The following is a 19,548-nucleotide window of genomic DNA, read 5'->3' on the forward strand; positions in this document are numbered from 1 at the left end:
TCTATCTATCTATCTATCTATCTATCTATCTATCTATCTATCTATCTATCTATATATCTATATATCTATCTATCTATCTTTTAATCAATCAATCATCTATCTATCTATCTTTTAATCAATCAATCATCTATCTATCTATCTATCTATCTATCTATCTATCTATCTATCTATCTATCTATCTATCTATCTATCTATCTATCTTTTAATCAATCAATCATCTATCTATCTATCTATCTATCTATCTATCTATCTATCTATCTATCTATCTATCTATCTATCTATCTATCTATCTTTTAATCAATCAATCATCTATCTATCTATCTATCTATCTATCTATCTATCTATCTATCTATCTATCTATCTATCTATCTATCTATCTATCTATCTTTTAATCAATCAATCATCTATCTATCTATCTATCTATCTATCTATCTATCTATCTATCTATCTATCTATCTATCTTTTAATCAATCAATCATCTATCTATCTATCTTTTAATCAATCAATCATCTATCTATCTATCTATCTATCTATCTATCTATCTATCTATCTATCTATCTATCTATCTATCTATCTATCTATCTATCTATCTATCTGTCTATCCTGTCACTCCTTGTGTGCAGCGGCATATTTCAAACACTGGGAATGAAGACAACTTTTTTTTCTTCTCTCCGGGTCAAAGTTCAACACACACACACACACACACACACACACACACACACACACACACACGCACAAGGAAATATACTTGTCATAGCTCTCCCCGGCAGCCTGCACCGCCGCACTCCTACAGACACATGCATTTTGTTTTGCTTCAAAACTAAAAAGGGGGGTAAAAGGGATCCTGGAGAGAAGAAGAGGAGGAGGAGAAGAAGAAGAAGAAGAAGAAGAAGAAGAAGAAGGAGGAGGAGGAGGAGGAGGGGTGAGCTCATCCAGAGCTGTTGGTGGCCTATTTATCATATCCCCGCCCTCCAGTGTTCCTGCTCCCATGAGGGCGGCTCTTTAAATTGCCCCCAAACTCCTCCTGGCTGGCGCCTTTTTCCCCCCTTTATCTACCGGAGGAGCGGACGGAGAGGCTATTTTTAGGAACCGCGGCGGAATTTACAAAAAAAAAAAAAAAAAAAAAAAAAAAATTAAAATAAAAAAAAAAAAACCTCCTCAACACGCAGGTAGGAATCTTTCATTTTTATATATATATATATTTTTATTTTGGTCTTTTTAAATAAATGCAAAAAAAAAAAAAAAAAAAAAAGGAAGGAAAGCCACCCCCTCCTTGCAAGCAGGGGTGTTTTAAAGCATGTGAAAGGGGCGGGCTGTGCGCGGTGTCTGACGCGGTGCGCGGCTCGCTGTGCACGGCTGCCTCACCGGCTGCAAGCGGCCAGGCTTAGGGCTCTCCGATCCCGTCTTGAGAGGCTACAATCGAGCGGAGGTGAGTGCGATTTAGCCCCCGCCGGGCCCGGGCGATCCGATCCGGCTTCTCGGCTGCAGGATTTGCTTCATTGCGTGTTTTTTTATTTCCACCTCCGGGCTCCGGCGGTGCGCCGCGCAGCGCCAAGCCGCCTTTTGTTGCTCCGGCCCGGGCTTGTTCACCGCGGCGACGCCGGCTACCTCGCTGGCTTCCATTTTTTTTTTTTTTTTCTTAAAAAAAAAAAAAAAAAAAAAACCGTAGCCAGGCGTAAAGGTCGGGGTTTTATTCCGGGTAAAAGGTGCAAACCCGGAGCTAGCTCCCCCGCTATTGTGTGCGTGTTGGCGGGTTCCCCGGCGTGCAGCCCTGCAGGCCCGATCCAGCGGGCCTCGCCGTCGCGGCCGGTACGTGAACGCACCACCCGGCTTCGACGCACCCGGCGGATTTGCGGGGCCTCCAGAACGAACCGCTCAAACCCGCCCGGGATCCCGCCCGGTTGGAAGGGAGAGGCCGACTCGCCGGGTCTGGCCCCCGGGCCGGCGTGCACCGCGGCCCGGTCACCTTCGCGCTGCAGGCGCGGCCCCCCTCCCCCTCTTCGCCACCTCCCCCCCCCCCCACTCCCCGCACCGGCCCCGCTTCGATTCTGCGGGTCCAACGGTGCGTTTTTCTTCCCCCGCACGTCTAACCGGTGTGATCCCCCCCCCCCTCTTTCCTTCTCCTCCTCCTCCTTCCAATCACAGGTTTTGGAAAAAGCAAACATGAGCGACAAGGGGACAGTTTCACCGAAAGAGAAGGAGGCCACGGAGAAGAGGGGGCGTGGGAGACCCCGCAAGCAGCCCCAGGTAAAGACCTCTGACGTAAGTACGGCTATTTTATTCAAAAATATATTTTTGCATCATTTTGCATGCTGGAAAACTCAATTTGGGGTGGGGGGGGGGCCTGCAGCAGCCCTCTGCAGAGCCTTGGGGCTTTCAAATGCAGACACCCGCAACCAGCTTCCTGTGTCTCACCCGGATTTGTAAGGAGCCTGTAACCCTACACCTGAAACCGGCTCACACACACACACACACACACACACACACCTCTGTCTGTGGGGGGGGGGTGACACAGCAGGGCTGCTGTCAGTCAGCATGGTGTGTGTTTTCTTTGGATGGCTCCGGTTGCCATGAGCTTTTTTGTAAACAAGTGAGAAACGGCAACCGGAGGTGAGTCGGCCATGAGGTGGACGCGGCGTCCGGCCTCCATCGCCGTGGAAACGAGGCGTCTCGGAAGACCATGTGTGTTTTCTAACGAGACGCTGACCTTCTGCCGCCTTGCGCCGCCAGGAACCTAGCGGGTCCCCGACTCCAAAGAGGGCCAGAGGACGGCCGAAGGGCAGTAAAAACAAGACGTCCAGCAAGGGCAAGGTAAGTCAGCGTGCTACGACAGGCATTCAACGGCCTACACACACACACACACACACACACACACACACACTTTGGTTATCACCCCTTAACTGTAGCTCAACCTCATCCTCCAAACGGATATCCTGCCGTTGCTGGAGATATATTACTCAGCCGCCGCGTATCTGCTCCTCATCCTGATGTCAGAAATAGCCGCCGTAGGTTTCCCCCATTGTAAAACCAGTCTGTTTTTATTCGTTTTGTTTGTTTTTTTAAAAAAAAAAAAAAACAGGAAGTGAGAGAGAAAGCATCACTCTTTACTTCCTGTCCCTCCAGCATCCTGCGGCTTGTGCAGGTGCAGAAGCTGCGAGGCCGTTTCCACGCCGCGCCCCCTCCCCGACACACACACACACACACACACACACAATCCTAGTCTGCCTGTCGTCTCCATAGCAACAACTGTTTTTTTTTTTTTCCCTCCCCTGTCTCCCCTGTATGCTTTGTCTTGGCCGCCGCGTGCAGGGGGGAAAGGCAGGGGGGGAACGGGGATGAGCCGCATGCGTGATGTCGGTTGCGCGGCGGCGGCGTGGCGGCGGCGGCGGCGAGCCGCGGAGGGTCTTGTGTGTCCGCTCGCTTCCACCAGCTGTCTCTGAGCCTCGGACCAGGTGGCCGGCGAACTGGAGTGCCCCTGTGTGCAGTTCCTGTCGGCCTTCCAGATAATAGACAATGAACCCGATGCCCCCTTCCCCATTTGTCCCGTCGCAGAGGCGCTACCGCCATCTGCAGGCCGAGCGGCCCAGGCGGAGGCTTGTTTCCTGCCGGGGTCGCGAACCCGGGAGTCGCGCGGCGCCTCGCTAACGCGTGTTTGTTGTTTTTTTCTCCTTCCCGCGCAGGCGAAAGCAGATGCGTCTGCAGGCGGGAAACGCCGAGGGAGACCCAAGAAGGAGGTAAGCGTTCTCAAACCCGCGCTTTCACGCGTCTCCCTCCGGAGTCGTCGGTACGACACGCCGACCCCGCGGGACTAATCTGCAAACACGCTACTCTTTCCTCATGTTCCGCCTTGAAGAGCCTTCGAGTGGCTGCCAGACCGCATGCAGACGGGTGCACGTATTGTGGTCTCGTAGTAACGTTGTGTCACGTGCGCAAAATAATTCAGGGCGTTCTCGCTTTTAAAGAAAAAAAAAAAAAAACAAAAAGGGCGTCTGGATCGCATTAGTCACAGAAAGGAATGACCCGCAGTTACCCTTCGAGCTAACCCGCGTTTTTATGAATGAACAACACGGGCAGTTTGTGTGTGTGTGTGTGTCCTGTGTGTGTGTGTGTGTGTGTGTTGGGAGGAAGGAAAAGCAGGATGCCTCATTGTGACTCATCACTCTTATGAATCACTTTTCACTACAGATGGCTCACCCTTCCCTCGGGTGTCCTCCGTGCCACTGTGAATTATCCGGGAGGGGAAAAAAAAAAAAAAAAATTGAAACATTCGACTCATTGTTCGTTACTTCGAAATATTATATTTGTTGCAAAACCCTAACTTTTTTTTTTTTTTTTTTTTTTCTTGTCACAGGAGAAGGAAGAGAAAGCATCACAAGAATCATCTGAGCAGGAGGAAGAGGAGGAGGAGGAAGAGGACCAGTAATTCACAACGCATGCTACCTCACTCAACATACTGACTTACTGTTAAAAACCAGAACTGGGCTGTATCTTTCTCTCTCTCTTTCTCTTTTTTTTCTCTCTCTCTCTCTTTCTCCCCCGACACCAGTGCCACCACATGACCACTGTTCACGACAAAGGCCCCGCTCTGGCTCTGCGAGCGCGGGGCGACACCGTACATACATCATGCAATAGCACTGGATAGAACGATGGACCTTGCTCATGCATAGATCTAAGAATTTTTTTTTTTTTTTCCCGTAAAGGTAAACAGCCCTTTTCTCTCCATTGTCATGTTATATCACAAGTCTTTTATACTGGACAAGAGCGAGCTCCTAGGGGCCTGGGTGTTTTTTTTTTTTTTTTTTTTGATTTTCCTCAACTGAAGATGGTTTGTAGGACTTTTTTTTTTTTTTTTTTTTCCCCACCGCTTTACTTTTTTTTTTTTTTTTTTTTTTTTTTTTTTTTTGTACCTGCATCTGCGATGGTAGGGCGTATAGATTTTTTTTTTTCATTATTTTGTACTGGACAAAGGTGAATTTTACCTATACTTGCTGTGTTCGTGTGAAGTGGTTGACTTTTTTTTTTTTTTTGCATCGTATTAGACGGAGTCGAGCCTTTTAGCCTTTAGGACGAGAATAGGTAACTGGTGGTAGACTTTTTTTTTTTTTTCTTTTTCCATCCTTCTCTCCCCCTCTCCATGTCTAATCCGCGTAACTGATTTCGCCCCCTTTCTCACGAGTAGAGCAGAATCGCCACAGTCACCCCTTTTCTGTAGGACATTTTAGATTTAGCTATGCTTCTCAAACGTCCTCCTTGGTCCTCGGTGTGTAGTGGGATGGGGGTGGGTTAAAAAAAACAAAAAAAAAAACAAACGTTATCGTTTAACAATCCGAATTGTCAGATCATACTTAACTGTTTTTGTTTTCTTGGGGGGTGCTGGTGGTGGTGGTGGGTGGTGGTGGTTACGTACCGTTAGAGGGAATTAAAAAAAAAAAAGTCATGAGTGCGCTGCTTTTCACGTTTATAAAAAAAAAAACAAAAAAAAACTTGGGTGTTTTTAAAAAAAAAAAAAAAAATAATAATAATAAAAAGGATAGAGTTCTAGGCTGAGAGCATCAGTGTTCGATCAGGGAGCTTTTACGAATGCTATTACATCGGTGTCTTTGTCTCGATTTAGCCCTCCGTTTCCAGGCGCTCACTCCGAAAGGCGAAAGCGGTCAAGCGGCGGCGGCGGGGGGGAGTTCGTGTATCGTCGGTGGCACTTCTATCCAACAGGGCTGTACATTTCTTCATCGCCATCTCGCTCTCGTCGTTTTCATCAACGTACTAGTACTATAATTTCCTCGAAGATTTTTTTTTTTTTTTTTTTTTTTTTGCTGTCTGCTGCAGGAAGATGTTTGTGTTTTAAGTGTCAGGGAATCCTCGATCACAGTCCACTTAACTGTTTTATTTTTTGGTTTGTTTGTTTTTCCTCCACACACACACACACACACACACACACACACACCTAAGCTGCTACAACCTCAGTTATGAAACCCGGAAAACTGCAAAAAGGCGACACGAAGCCTGGATTCTCATACCTCACTCAACAGCTTACTTTACCATAACTTGCATTTTTAACTGGTTTTTTTGTTTTTGTTTTAACTGTAACCTCTGGTGTGAGCCGGACAAATGTCGTTACTACAAAGGTTTTGTTTTTTTTTTTTTTTTTAACCTGCCATTGTGTGCAAACGCGATCCCCGCCTTCGCACGTTCATGGGCAGAGCTCGCAGACAGGTTTTTAAAAAAAAAATAAAATGTGTGAAGCAAGTCAGGGAGAACCTGTCGGCTTGGCAACTGTGTTCGCTGACTGTGGTAGATTAGCAGGTGTGTTTTTAACCCTTTTTTTCCCTTTTTTTTTTTTTAAAGAACTCTTCTGGTGCACTGAAAAATGTTTTGGTTCAGATTTTTCATGGACGAAATGTTTGTGATTAGCCTGGGCGCTCGTTTCCATTTACTGTTTTGCAAACCCCTTGACATACTCCTCTCACAAAACGGTCATTTCGTGTCTTTTTTTTTTTTTTCCCCCTCAACATCTTTCAACTCCATTACAGAATCATCCGACGACGTCTGCATCTGTTCATTTATAACTCATGAGGATTGGATCATTCTTTTTAATGTACACCGTATATAAATGTACAATGTCTATATTTCTATGGTGCCCTACAACAATTTGTATCAGAATTGAAATGGTCAATAAAGAAATTTTGCTTTGTCATTTCTATAAATCTTGGTTTTTTTTCATGGATTCCAAGCGAGCTCCGCGACGCGGTGGCCGCGTTTTCTGCGATTTTGGGAATCCCACTGGTTCTTCAGCATTTTCGCTTTTCGTCCAAAGATCCGCTCGTTAGCTTGCGAACCCTCGGTCGCTTCCCCCGAGGCTTGAAAACCGAACGCGCCGCCATTTGCGGTTTCCATAAAGGAGGTTCAAGAGCGGGGAAAACAAAGTGGAAATCCAGTTTTTATTATTTCTTCAAATTCTCCGGCGGGTTGTGGAAAACTCCGGAGTTCCCGTAACAGTTCAGCGAAAACAAACAAACAAAAAAAAAAAAATCACATCAGTAGTTTGATTTTTTTTTTTGTATTTTCAAGTGCAACTCAAAATTTAGCTTCACAGGATATAAAGGAAATCTCATACATGGTTGTTTCCACACGTGGAAAATAGGTTCGGTGAACTGAAGTGTGTCCTGGACGTGCTTTTACAACACGGTGACACCTCAAGGGTCGTACCTGATGATATATGTTGTGTTTCTACATTTCTCCCTGCGGCGGCTACAATACGTGACTTGTTAGCCACAGTGGGAGGAACCTTGTCGTTTACATTCACTAATACAAGGCAAATAACGGCCATGACTGGTTTGGTTAGGGGAGGGAGGGGAGGAAAAAGAAAAAAAAAAAAGGTCGGTCTAAGCTGTGACACAGCTATGGCATTCATCTGAACGGATCCTTTCGCCGTGGCGTGTGGACCGGACATATTTACGCAGCTACTCATGACTCGGTAGGGATGAGTCGACGCCGGTATTATTTTCATATCTGGCCATTTTCATGCCGTTGATACGAGTCATAGGGTTTGGCAAAATCCACAAGAAGACAGGGGCGGCAACAAAAAAAAAAAAAAAAAAAAAAAAAAAAAAAAACAAGGAGGTGTATTCATTCATCCCAGTCAAAGTGAAACTAAAAGTCGTACAGCTTTAAGATCCTTCCAAAGGGCTCGGAGCCTTGCTTTTTTTTTTTTTTTGGTCTTTTTTTTTTTTTTTAAAAAAAAGAGACGTGTCTGAGAAGGACACACGTGACGTTTAATTAAAGCGGTAGAACGGATTCGTAATGCACTGCAAATATCTCAGACCAGGCGGACACACAGCGACGCCGCTCCCGAGTACCAACGTAAACATCGCGAGCCGGCGGGAACTGGCGTCCGCCGAAAGGCTCGACCTTCCGGTTTGTGTCTGTGACACGTTATGAATAAATAATTTGAAATAAATAAGTTAGACGCACTGCTTGTCAGGCACAAGGGAACGGGATCGGGATCCAGTGACGGGACGAGAGGTCGGCGCTGCTTTTGTACTCGGTAGCAGAGGGAAACATCGGAGATGGTCGAGGGTGACGCCCGGGTTCGCGGTCCTCACGCGTTGACGTCTTTGGTCAGAAGGGGGCGGCGCTGTTGGTAACTTCTCGCCCAGCCTTGCACGACCTTGAAGAGAGAGGATTCAAAATGTGAACCGGAAATCATCGCGTCTGGGGAGGAAGGGAGCAGCGGCGGGTTTGGTGACAGTGTGGTTGAAGAGCCTCGCCTGTTTCCCTCCGCGGGACGGTTGTCACCATGCCAACGCTGAACATGATCTCCGAATGCACATTGAAAGATCGTGATAACCGCCACCAATGTGAGGCTTTACATGCTGCCATTTAAAATTTTTTTTGCTCTGAAAGGATCCCGGTCAATGTCCGGCGACTGGTAAGCATTGCCATCTAGTGTTTCCGATGAGATGCATCCCCAAGTCAGTCGCTTCAGTTTCATTGCTGCAGAAATCCCCCAAACCAAAAATGAAAACCGTTTGAAACGGCTAAAAATGACTGTGTAGGAAACTCCAACTGAAAGGAACGCTGCCTCATAACAACAGTTATCCTGTCATTATCAACTGACAGTTGAAAATAAACAAGTGAATAGACAATTTATTCTAATATCGATGTTTTATGATGTGTCTTTGGAGCAAACGCCCCGTTCTAGTTTATTTTAAGAAGCGGGTTATCTCTTTGTGCCAGGTATTCTCCAAACTGCAGAAGCGTCAATCGTAAGAACCGAATCTTTATATTATCACCTGACTTGTTTTTAAAAAGTGAATTTAACAGTGCAAACATCTGTCTGAACAAACACAGCGTTGCCTGCAGGCTCGCCGTCCGCACGCCGACGACGGAGAGGCTGCGAAATTCTAACCGCCCTTTTACGCGCACCTGTTGGAGGACGAATGTGAAAATAAAAGCAACGACTTTTTTCGGCCGTGCTTTTCTCTCTGCGCTGTGACTGGTCTGGGTGGATTGACAATCATTTCACATTTAGTGCGGAAACCAGCAAGTATGCGGGTTTATTTCTAACGAACTGCAAATTGAGATCAGGCACTAAAAAAAAAAACTCGCTGCAGCTAGGTTTTTTTTTTATATTTAATTTGCTAAGAAATACTTGGAGTAAGAAAGTAAGCCATTTTTAAATACTTAGACACTCGGTGCAATTCTGAACCACACCACTGGATGTCACCAAATCACATCTTCAAAACTGGACGTTCTCCTTTTGTGGATAAAAATAGTTTGATATTCAAAACCTTTTGTTTGCTTCATTACAACTGGGACATAAATTGAATTTAGAAATTATACAGATCTTAGCGGATTTAAAGATTAGATGTGGTATAAAAGTACTGCTGGAAGAGTTGTTTGAAAGTTTTACGATCACACGAACGCTTGCGGAGCAAATACATTTATCTGTGTCAAACTAATTTAGGCACATTGTACTGTTTAACAATCTTTAACTGGACGTAGCATTTGATTTCACACCGATGTCGGCATCATGTCAGAAAGACTTCAGACTCCGTGCGAGACGGACAGTACGTCTCGGACGGACATTAAAATCTACCTGCATCCGATTCTTAATCTGGCGCTTTACGGTGTTACCGTCCAAAATACAACTCAATTTCAGCTTTTTAACCACGCAAATGTCCAGCCGGTTAATGCAGATGGCACGAACATGATCAGATTATTTTTTCATGTTAAAAGCTAAGAAGGCTGATGCTTGGACGGGTGAAAGCCCTTGCAAATAAGGCCAGCGCTTTTACCTCTTCTTCTTTTTTTTTCTTTTCTTTTTTTTTAACACTTTGCAACTATTACACAATGCGGTTCTTGTTGCTATTAATCAGACTTGAGGGGAGCGGATGAGTGGCTAATCAATTGAGGAACTGAGTAAATGGCGCAACAGAGGTCAAGGGGAAAAAAAAATGCACTGTGAAAGAAAAATCAACATTGCTTCACTGTGTTTTTAGTGGGAAACGTAGCCAAAGATCTGAGACTTTACAGTTGGAAATGTTTGTGTGCACATATATATACAGATATTTGAATAAAAATTAAACACTTGCAATGCTGTTGTCATTTAAATATAAAATCTCCATAAAGCTTTTTAAAGCCATACCCTCGTGTCTTCTTCTCGCCATAACATTTCTTGTTCCGCTTCGTTTAGCTCCTCTGACGGATCGTAGGAGTAAACTGGTAGAAGCTGATGGCGGAGTCGGTCAATTCTGGAGGGAAAATTTTAAAAAGAGGTTTTAGTGGCATGCTTGCAGATATGCACCGCGGCGGGAAATGTTGGAAATGATAAAAGGGACAATATGAAGCACAAAGCTGGACTTTTGTTTTTTTGCGCAGAGATTTTTTACAGTAAAAGGCAAAAAAACAGACACAGTGAAAGGAAGAGGAAAACCAACTGTTGTGCACACAAGTGGGAATTGAGGTTGGGCAATATCTGAATATGCTTTCACGATGTGCAAACTGTTCGAACTGCAATATTTCTTTTTAATATATCTTAATCTGCTTCTAAATTATTTTGTTTATCTGATATGTGATATTCCACAGAGATCCAAATATTGTGTACACTGGAGCTAACAAATACGGGCTGAACATCACAGTATCATTTTTTCTCTTCAACCCGCCGCGGTGAAATCCTACTTTCGGTTCATTTTATTCGTTTACAATGTTGGACGAGTGTTGAGGCAATAACCCGCAGACCTCTATTGCTCAGAGCGGCGGGTTGATATCAGGGTTATACCCCTGGTGACCAATGAATCACGCATGAAAGCGAAGCAATCGCGCTTGTCACCGGAGCATTGTTCTGGATAATCAATAAGGGGAGATCGCACGCATTTACCTTCTTTTCTTGCGAACGTACATGACCTGCAATAAGAGAGAGCACTGTTAAATCACGCTGTCCCCCCTCGGCGTGCCGGGAGAGGTACGACAGGTTGCTTTAGTTACTCACCACAGCCGCGGCTATCCCGATGACGGTGATGAGGAAGAATGGCACCAGCACATAGGTGACCGCTGCATCTCCATCCACGATGGCGGGGGGCTGAGTAGTGCTGTTCATTGCATATATATATATGTATATATATGTGTATATATATTTGGAAGGGGGCAGGAGGGGGGGGCTACTTGTGCAGGGGGCTTTGCAAGCAGAAAATCCCCTCCCTGGGACACAAAGTGTGCAGCGGCTCACTCCTCAAGATGCCTCCTTGTTTATGCCTCATCCTTTTCATTCATGTGACTCCCACATGGTATCTCTGCCCTCCCTAATCAGCAGCAATCTGGGAGAGCAGGGGAGGAGGGGACACCCTTTACCAGGGAGGCACAGTTACAGGGGGCAAACTTCACATCTTTGCAAATTCAAACATGCAAACAGAGAGTGCTTTACTGCTCTAAACTTAGCAAAGAAAAAAAAAAGCCCCCATGACAATTGAATAACATGTCAGTGTCGGTGTGTCTTGTGATCTGTGTTTGCTACTGGAAAGGTTTCCCACGTTAAAACGAGTGAAAGTCACTTTCCAACGTGCGGTCAGAATTGAGCATCTTTTTATTTATATCCGTTCCGGGCTGTCTAAAAGTGAATTTCTTTGCGTTTCCCCTTCAAATAAAGCGCCGTTTCCGAAGTTACCCCATGTAGCCATCCACTCATAACACTGACAGAAACCGTTATGGCTAATAGCATGCTAGCTAAAGGTACGCTATCAACCGCTAGCGGTTAATGGACTGAAGTTGTAATACAATATAAATACGCCGAGGTATCACAAGATATTTGGGCTGAGCGTCATTTCCCGAACCGGACACGTATTTCCTATGAATAAAAAATGAAAAAGTGAAATAAAACCCACAACTCACTGTGCGAGCAGCCTCCGTCGAAGGACGCCGGACGGTTCGCTAGGCAGCCGATGCTCCGCCGCTAGCATCAACACAAACACACTTCCTCTTTCAGACGGGACAGCGTCATGACTGTCAGCGACGACTGAATTTAATTTAAAAACATTTGACTCTAAACTACACAAACTCTATTTTCAAAAACGCCCGGAGCTGCGCCGTGTTCTCACGCTAATATTAATATTAAACGATATGAGCGAACGAGAAGGGTTAAGTCCAATGAGCCGTGGTGGTTTTGATTGTGGTGCGTTTACGGTCACCAGGAATATTGAGCTTCTCGCGTCAGGTTCTGTTTCCATCAATACAAGGATATAGAAACCATGGAAAAAGTGAATATAACAATAATAATTATTATTATTAGGATAAACATAACCACAATAATAGCAGTAACTATTTATTATTATTATTATTATTAGTAGTAGTAGTAGTAGTTGTAGTATTTATAATCAATAACAATAATAATGGCATTAATTATTATTATAGTTACTTTTCTTATTGTTATTATTATTATTATTATTATTATTGTTGTTGTTGTTGTTGTTGTTGCTGTTGCTGTCATCGGTAGTAGTAGTATTTATAATCAATAACAATAATAATGATATTAATTATTATTGTAGTTACTTTTATTATTGTTAGCACTATTCTTATTACTGTTATTGTTGTTATTATTTATGAATATAAATAATAATAATTATGATATTATCGATTATAACGATAACAATAATAATTACATGTTATTATTATTATTATTATTATTATTATCAATGTTATATTGTTGTGTTTGTCGTGTGTTTGTTTTTATTCGTAGTAGTAGTGGCTGTTGTAGTAGTAGTGGCAGCATTTTGTTATCATTATAATTATATACAGTGTGATATATCGTATGTAATTAGCACAGTATTGTAACTATTGTTATTATCAATAGTAGTAGGAGTAGTAAAAGCAACATAAAAGTAGCATTAATGTTACTGTGTCATTTCTTATATATAAGATGTTTTTTGGAATTAAAACTAGACCCCTCATCAATCATTTGGTCTTTAGATATATCAGACATTAGAACCATGGTCTCCTTCTTATCCTCTACAGTAGTTTCTTGCTCTTCTTTATATATATTTATCTATATATACATACATATATATATATATTTCATTCATTTTGTCTATTGTACAGTAATCTCTTGCAATACTGAATGACGTTTCATCAATAAAGGATCATCGAAAGCATTCTTCACTCTCAATTTTGACAATTGATCAAGCAAACTGTGTGGCTGCAGGTCGGTGGGGGAGCGGAGGGTCTGGCTCATTCCTGATCTCTGCACACACACAGGCTTTGTCTTCATCAGCGCGCCGAAGGGGTCAGCGACCCAGGAATGTATTCCTGCATTGAATCCGTGCCACGTGGGTAAACAGCGCTCTGTCCATCCATACATTCATCGGTTCGGGTTTTGGTCGTGTCACGGACTGATAACATCATTATTATCATTATTATAATATACTATATGTATTTACATGAGGTGTGAATGAGAGAGTGGATATTCACCCTCTCATTCACACGTCAGAAAAATACATGCAACCAAGAAAGAACATGGAGACCCTACACGGAATCAAACCAGGCACAAACTAAATGCTAAAATGCTACCATGGTCAAAAGAATAATAATAATACGAAATGATTATTGTTATGATCATTGCCGCAAACTGTCTTTTTGGCTTCACATGTTTCTTAATGTTTTTAAATATTAAATACTACTTGGGGCGGCGCGGTGCAGGAGGTAGCGCACGTGTCAAACTCAAGGCTCGCAGGCCAAATGTAGCTCGCCACTTCATTTTATCTGGCCTAAAAAGGTCTGATTGTCTTCAAATAAATAAGTCTGACGTGTTCATTGACCATAAACTAAATTTCCAACAATTCTTGGAATCATGTTACCCGCCGAGTGACGACATCCCGCCATTAATGCCGTTTTCAACAAATGGAATTGAGAAATACAAATGATCCCTTAATAACCAGGAAAAAGTTGATGCAGGCTATTTCAAGAAAGATGGGAAGGCAAATACGTTTGTGCTTCAAGGAGAAAAAAACGGTATGTCTTCTGTGTCGGTTGTCAAAGAGTACAAGAATTAAAGCAACAATGTGCAGCAGTGAAAGTAACAGAGCATCTAGTAAACATATTTTTTTTACATCTATGACAATGCATATGTAACATTTTGGATTTGAATGAATAATAAAATCAAAGTTATTTAACCTGACATTTATTTGACATTGCATTTGGTTACATTTAGTTACATTTCTACTTTCACTGTTACACGTGGCCCTTTGAGGGCAACCATTATGTTTGCCCTTGGAACCGAAAATTCCAGGCTTAAATGCAGAGATGGAATTTACTGCAAGAGATTAATAAATGATTATGAATAATTTGTTGTTCATATCAATGCAAAATATAGCTATATCTATCTATTTATGAATGTGCATAATATGTACATGCAATCACATGCGATGAACAGATTGCACTACCCCTTTTGACCACTAGATGTCGCTAAAGCTCTGTAAATTTAAAGTGGAGCCCTGTGACGTCCTTTGGCGTCAGAAAGTGAAAGCTGATCAGCTGATCAGGTTTCCTCCGAAGTGTATTGTGCTTTCAGTCACTTAAGGTCAGTCAGCACACTTTTTTTAAATTATTTGATTCAAATATTATGACTGGTAAGAGTATGAATACTGGTGTTTCAGCAGCTCCATTTCTAGAGACAAAACATCTTACCTCATTCTTTCTGGTCGTATTGATCGGCCCAGGCAGGTATTTTCTTTCCACTATATATATATATATATATATATATATATATATATGTGTGTGTGTGTGTGTGTGTGTGTGTTAAACCCTTGTGGTGCAAGTGAAAGCATAATAAAACCTTGTTTTTTTGTTTGTTTAGAAGTTTATTAGGACAGTGTACAATTACATTAAGCACGGAGGCAGAGATGTTTGTACTAGATTGTAGCTCATAGCTAATTTCCATCTGTAGTCCTGGACAATACAAATATAAAACTGTACAAAATAGACAATATATATCAAATATACGGAGAGGCAATAAATGTCGTGAACTTAGTTTTGCAACCTTTATGCAGCCTTTATGCAACCAATGCCATTTACTGATAACAATACACAAAGATGAGCGTTTACATCTACATTCATTTTCGAGATGTTTTTGAGTGCTCTCATTGGAATTTGAATATCCGTATGTTTTTGTGTGTAATGGTTTTACCCGGGTTAGGATTCTGGCTATTTTTTTATGGAATCGGATGGTTTTGCGGTCGTGATCGGGCTGCAAACCGTCAGGCCTATCTGGCAATGCTAGCTAGAAATTCAAGGCTGGTTTGTTTGACTTTTTAATTTGTAGAATTTTCTTTTCAGGTCATTAACCAGTATAAGAGCTAAACAGACATGAAACATATCTGGAAAAATAGCAGGAAACAAATCATTTAACGTTCTAAAGCAGATGCTTGAAATAATTCTACCATTAACTATTTCCAATTGAGGCCAATGTCTGTCTCCAATTATCGTTCATTTCCCGTTTTTTTCTCCATCATGTTATCATTTATGGTCGATTAACAGTGACATTGATGAAAAGACAGGAGGTGGAGCTGGAGGTCACAGAGATGAAGATGCCGAGGTTCTCTTTGGGAGTAACAAGGATGGATGGCATCAGGAATGAGTCCATCAGAGGGACAAAACATGTTAGATGTTTTGCAGAGAAGGTCAGAGATGGTTGGGTCATGTACAAAGGAGGAATAGTGAAGATATTGGTAGACATATGCTGGAATTGGAGGTCTAGTGGAAGACCAAGGAGAAGATTGATGGACATAGTGAGAGAGGATATGAAGGTAGTTGGTAGTTCGCCGTGGAGACCCCTGAAAGGAAAAGCCCAAAGGAATCGAAGAATTTGTCACAAGGGTGCAGGACATGTATGACCAAGACAAAGTGACGACTGAGATGGTTTGGACTTGAACACTCCTCTGTTTGTGTCCAAATCATGGTGAAGATCTGGGTAGAAGGTTGCTGAAGGTGGAAGTGCCAGGCAGGAGGTCTAGAGGAAGACCAAAGAGAAGGTTGATGGACGTAGTGAGAGAAGATATGAAGTTAGTTGATGTGAGAGAGGAGGATACAGAGAATAAGGTTAGATGGAGAAAGTTGATTCGCTGTGGCGACCCCTCAAGGAAAAAGTCCAAAGGAAAAGAAGAATTTGTCACAAGGGTGCAGGACATGTATGACCGAGACAAAGTGATGACTGAGATGGTTTGGACTTGAACACTCCTCTGTTCATGTCAAAATCATGTTAACAATCTGGGTAGAAGGTTGCTGAAGGTGGAGCTGCAGGGCAGGAGGTCTAGAAGAGGACCAAAGAGACGATTGATGGACGTAGTGAGAGAGGGTATGAAGTTAGTTGGTGTGAAAGAGGAGGATACAGAGAATAGGGTTAGATGGAGAAGGTTGATTTGCTGAAGGGAAAAGCCCAAAAGAAAAGACAAATTTATCACGGGGTGCAGGACATGTATGACCGAGACAAAGCGATGACTGAGGTGGTTTGGATATGAACACTCCTCTGTTCATGTCCAAACCTGGACATGCTGAAGGTGGAGCTGCCAGGCAGGAGGTCTAGAGGAAGACCAACGAGAAGATGGATGGACGTTGTGAGAAAGGATATGAAGTCAGTTGGTGTGAGAGGAGGATCCAGAGAATAGGCTTAGATAGAGAAGGTTGATTCGCTGTGGCGACCCCTGAAGGGAAAAGCCCAAACGAAAATCTCATTCATCGTCCATTCACCTTGTCATCATACACACCCACACCCTTTCCAAATAAACTTCCGCCTAAACCGGAAGTAGAAATATTGCGCTTTCAAAACCCATTTAAACGACCCCTGGCAATAAAGTAGGTTTATTTGCAAGCACCAACCGAATAAAAAAAATAAAAAGATTCACGCTTTAATACAGAAATGACGCTTCTGCTGGCGGTAAAAGGGGGATATCCGCGGTCGCCATGTTTGCAGCAAAGCCCCGCTCCCCCCCCCCACACACACACACACACACCACACACACACACACACACGCAGCTCGTACCCGTCGTCCATCGAGAGGAAGCGCTTGGGCCATCCCCTCCGACGCGCATCTGTGCGTTGGAGCTCCCCCTTGCTGCTGCGTGCATCGTGATCCGGCGGATGCAGAGTCTTGCAGCGAACGCAGGGTCACCTTCTGTCACCGCGAACGGGGTGGGGGGGGGGGAAACGACGGAAGATCCGCGGCGGAAGGCGTGCACAGGGGCAGCGGCGCACCTTCCGGTAAGTCCACTCTGCGCGTCTCCGCGTCCACAACATCCCTGCACCGGGAGATGCTCAGCATCCTCCGATCCAAAGCAGGAATAAGGGATTCATTTTTTTACACTCTCTCTCACACACACACACACACACACTCCCTCTCCCTCTCTCTCTCTCTCTCTCTCACACACACACACACACACACACACACCTTCCGAGGCTCCATCTCTACCGCCACACACTGAATTATGCATGCGTCATTTTGCACGCTGTTTTCGGGACGCCAAGGTTGAATAGCGGCTATTTCAGGATTCACGCACCGTGGGACGCGCATACGTGAGTGCCCGGTTTAATTCCACCCCCCCCCCCCCTTCCGTGCAAGTGTTTCACGCAATCGACCTCCGTGACCAAAACCTGCTATGCAACGTGTGTTTACCTGCATGCCCTCCCCCCTTCCCCCCCCCCACGGGAATCCACGGAGTATGATGTCAACTGTTGCCATGTGCAGTGGGTGAAATGGTGTCTCTGCGTGGGTGTATGTAGGGGATGGGGGGGGGGAGGGGGTTGCCATTTTATGTCAACAAGGTGCTGGATGTGGAATGTGCGCGGATGCGTCGAGGTCGAGTGGATTTCTCGGTGAAAACAGACGACGTGGGGGGAAAAAAAAGGAGGGGGAGTGTGTGTGTGTATGCGTGTGTGTGTGTGTGTGTGTGTTTGTGTCAACGTTATGTAATGGGGTTGTCAAAGCGCAGCGAGGAGCCATCTCTAGCGTCACCTCCATCCCTCTAACTCTGCAAAAGCAGCAGAGAAGGAGCATTAAGTGCTTAAAAAAAAAAAAATCATTCATTAGATTTCCACCCGGGGCGGAAATCGTGCATCGCTACAGCTGATTCACACACACACACACACACACACCTTCTTCCCCCCCCCCTCTTTGCATCAGCAGACGTTCCCCTCCTCTTCCTCTTCCTCCGCGGTGACGCAGAGTGGAGCTCTCCGCGGTGCTGAATCCTGCGTGTCCGGGGCCAAGGTGCCCCCCACGGGGGAGGGGGAGGGCGGGGGCTGCAGCTGGGGTGGGTTGGATGGAGCGGGTAATCCGATTCCATGGTGGAGAGAGTGATGCAAAGTGTTTATTAGCAGACTCTTCATTGCTGCAACACACACACACACACATACACACACACATGCACGCTTTGGACCGGGGAGTCGGATTTCTCTTGACTCGTGGTGTTTTATTTCCAGGGTAAAGTTGAGGAAAGTCAGAGAAAGTGAAGTGAATTTTAGTTTGTTTTTCTTCCGTCGTATGTCTTGCAACCTGCCTCGATCTCCGCAGGGTTTTCTATTTTTATTTTTTTATTTGATTTATTTTATTTTTATTCATGTATGCATATACATACGCATGTATGTATTCATTTATTTCCACAACTGTGAATTTATGTGTTTGTTTTTCTGTTAATTTTTTTTATATTTTTTAGTTATTTTCTTATTTATTTTACCATTTATTTATTTATTTGATTGTCTGTTTACTATCATTATGTTTATGCTTTTATTCAATTTCATCTTAATCATTAATTCATCTTTTTATTTATTTGATATGACTATTTTAGTTCTATATGGGTTTTCTTGCAGTATTTCATCGGCGATTACTGGAGAATTAATTTTGTTCACTCGCTTATGTGGCATTCTCATTTTATATGAAAGGTGATTTCACAGTAGATATAAAAATAACTTGTTAGGATAACAATAACAACAACAACAATAATAATAATAATAATAATAATAATAATAATAATAATAACAATAATAATAATAATAATAATAATAATAATGATAATAATAACAATAACAACAACATGGTCATTATTATTATTATTATTATTAATAATAATAACAATAATCCCCTTTCTATTTGAAAAAACAAAAGCATGTGAAGATACATGTGATATATTTTTTAAATTGCCGTGATCTTATTTGTCCCGATGACATCAGTCATGGAACAGAGCTCTTATTCATGAGCATAATGATAGTTAATGGCTCTAGTTTTATATAGTTTTTAATCTCTTTCCTCTTGCTGTTTTTCTTTTTTTGGAAACGTCCATAATATCCTACCACGGGATTACAGAATGTTAATGCATCATTGCTGTTGTTGATTTGTTGGTTTGTTCTCCTGTTTAAGGAAGAATCTCAGTTAGTGAAGGCCGGGGGGGAACTGGGTGAATCCAAAATGAATTTTAGATTAACCATAGGATAATCTTTAATATTTTAGTAATTATCTTTATTTTTTCCGAAGAGTGTCAGCTCTAGAGAGATCTGCATTTTTCATTTACACA

At 43.2% G+C, this 19,548-nt stretch overlaps 3 protein-coding genes across 7 annotated transcripts in view; 2 read left to right on the forward strand and 1 right to left on the reverse strand.

The window, feature by feature from the left end:
- The first annotated feature begins 1,065 nt into the window (after positions 1-1,065).
- On the forward strand, positions 1,066-6,704 carry hmga1a (high mobility group AT-hook 1a). 2 transcript variants are annotated; one of them, XM_086159589.1, is made up of 5 exons: positions 1,066-1,169; positions 2,146-2,262; positions 2,731-2,811; positions 3,681-3,734; positions 4,352-6,704. In XM_086159589.1, the coding sequence occupies exons 2-5, from the start codon at positions 2,164-2,166 to the stop codon at positions 4,421-4,423; spliced, it is 306 nt and encodes a 101-aa protein (XP_086015715.1). In that variant the 5' UTR covers positions 1,066-1,169; positions 2,146-2,163; the 3' UTR covers positions 4,424-6,704. The 2 variants fall into 2 exon arrangements, with proteins under 2 accessions (XP_086015715.1, XP_086015714.1); XM_086159588.1 differs by lacking the exon at positions 1,066-1,169 and adding an exon at positions 1,306-1,429.
- A 216-nt stretch (positions 6,705-6,920) lies between these two features.
- smim29 (small integral membrane protein 29) lies at positions 6,921-12,165 on the reverse strand. 3 transcript variants are annotated; one of them, XM_086159585.1, is made up of 5 exons: positions 11,887-12,165; positions 10,991-11,090; positions 10,880-10,905; positions 10,148-10,253; positions 6,921-8,167 (listed from the first exon to the last, which is right to left on the reverse strand). In XM_086159585.1, the coding sequence occupies exons 1-5, from the start codon at positions 11,952-11,954 to the stop codon at positions 8,099-8,101; spliced, it is 369 nt and encodes a 122-aa protein (XP_086015711.1). In that variant the 5' UTR covers positions 11,955-12,165; the 3' UTR covers positions 6,921-8,098. The 3 variants fall into 3 exon arrangements, with proteins under 3 accessions (XP_086015711.1, XP_086015712.1, XP_086015713.1); XM_086159586.1 differs by having other exon boundaries at positions 10,991-11,315; XM_086159587.1 differs by having other exon boundaries at positions 10,991-11,315; positions 11,880-11,974.
- Positions 12,166-17,024: 4,859 nt separating this feature from the next.
- The window catches only part of pacsin1a (protein kinase C and casein kinase substrate in neurons 1a), a 50,024-nt gene continuing 47,500 nt past the window's right edge, over positions 17,025-19,548 (forward strand). The window contains exon 1 of one of the 2 annotated variants that reach the window (XM_086159592.1): positions 17,025-17,242. The gene's annotated coding sequence lies outside the window, so the exon portion shown is untranslated. Of the gene's footprint in view, positions 17,243-17,288; positions 17,555-19,548 lie in introns of those variants that run through there. The other variant, XM_086159593.1, reaches the window with a different exon arrangement.

Source organism: Fistularia commersonii, chromosome 14 (assembly GCF_037954325.1).
Source record: "Fistularia commersonii isolate RoL2024-O1a breed Wild chromosome 14, RoL_Fcom_v1.0, whole genome shotgun sequence".
In the NCBI taxonomy this organism is placed as follows: domain Eukaryota; kingdom Metazoa; phylum Chordata; class Actinopteri; order Syngnathiformes; family Fistulariidae; genus Fistularia; species Fistularia commersonii.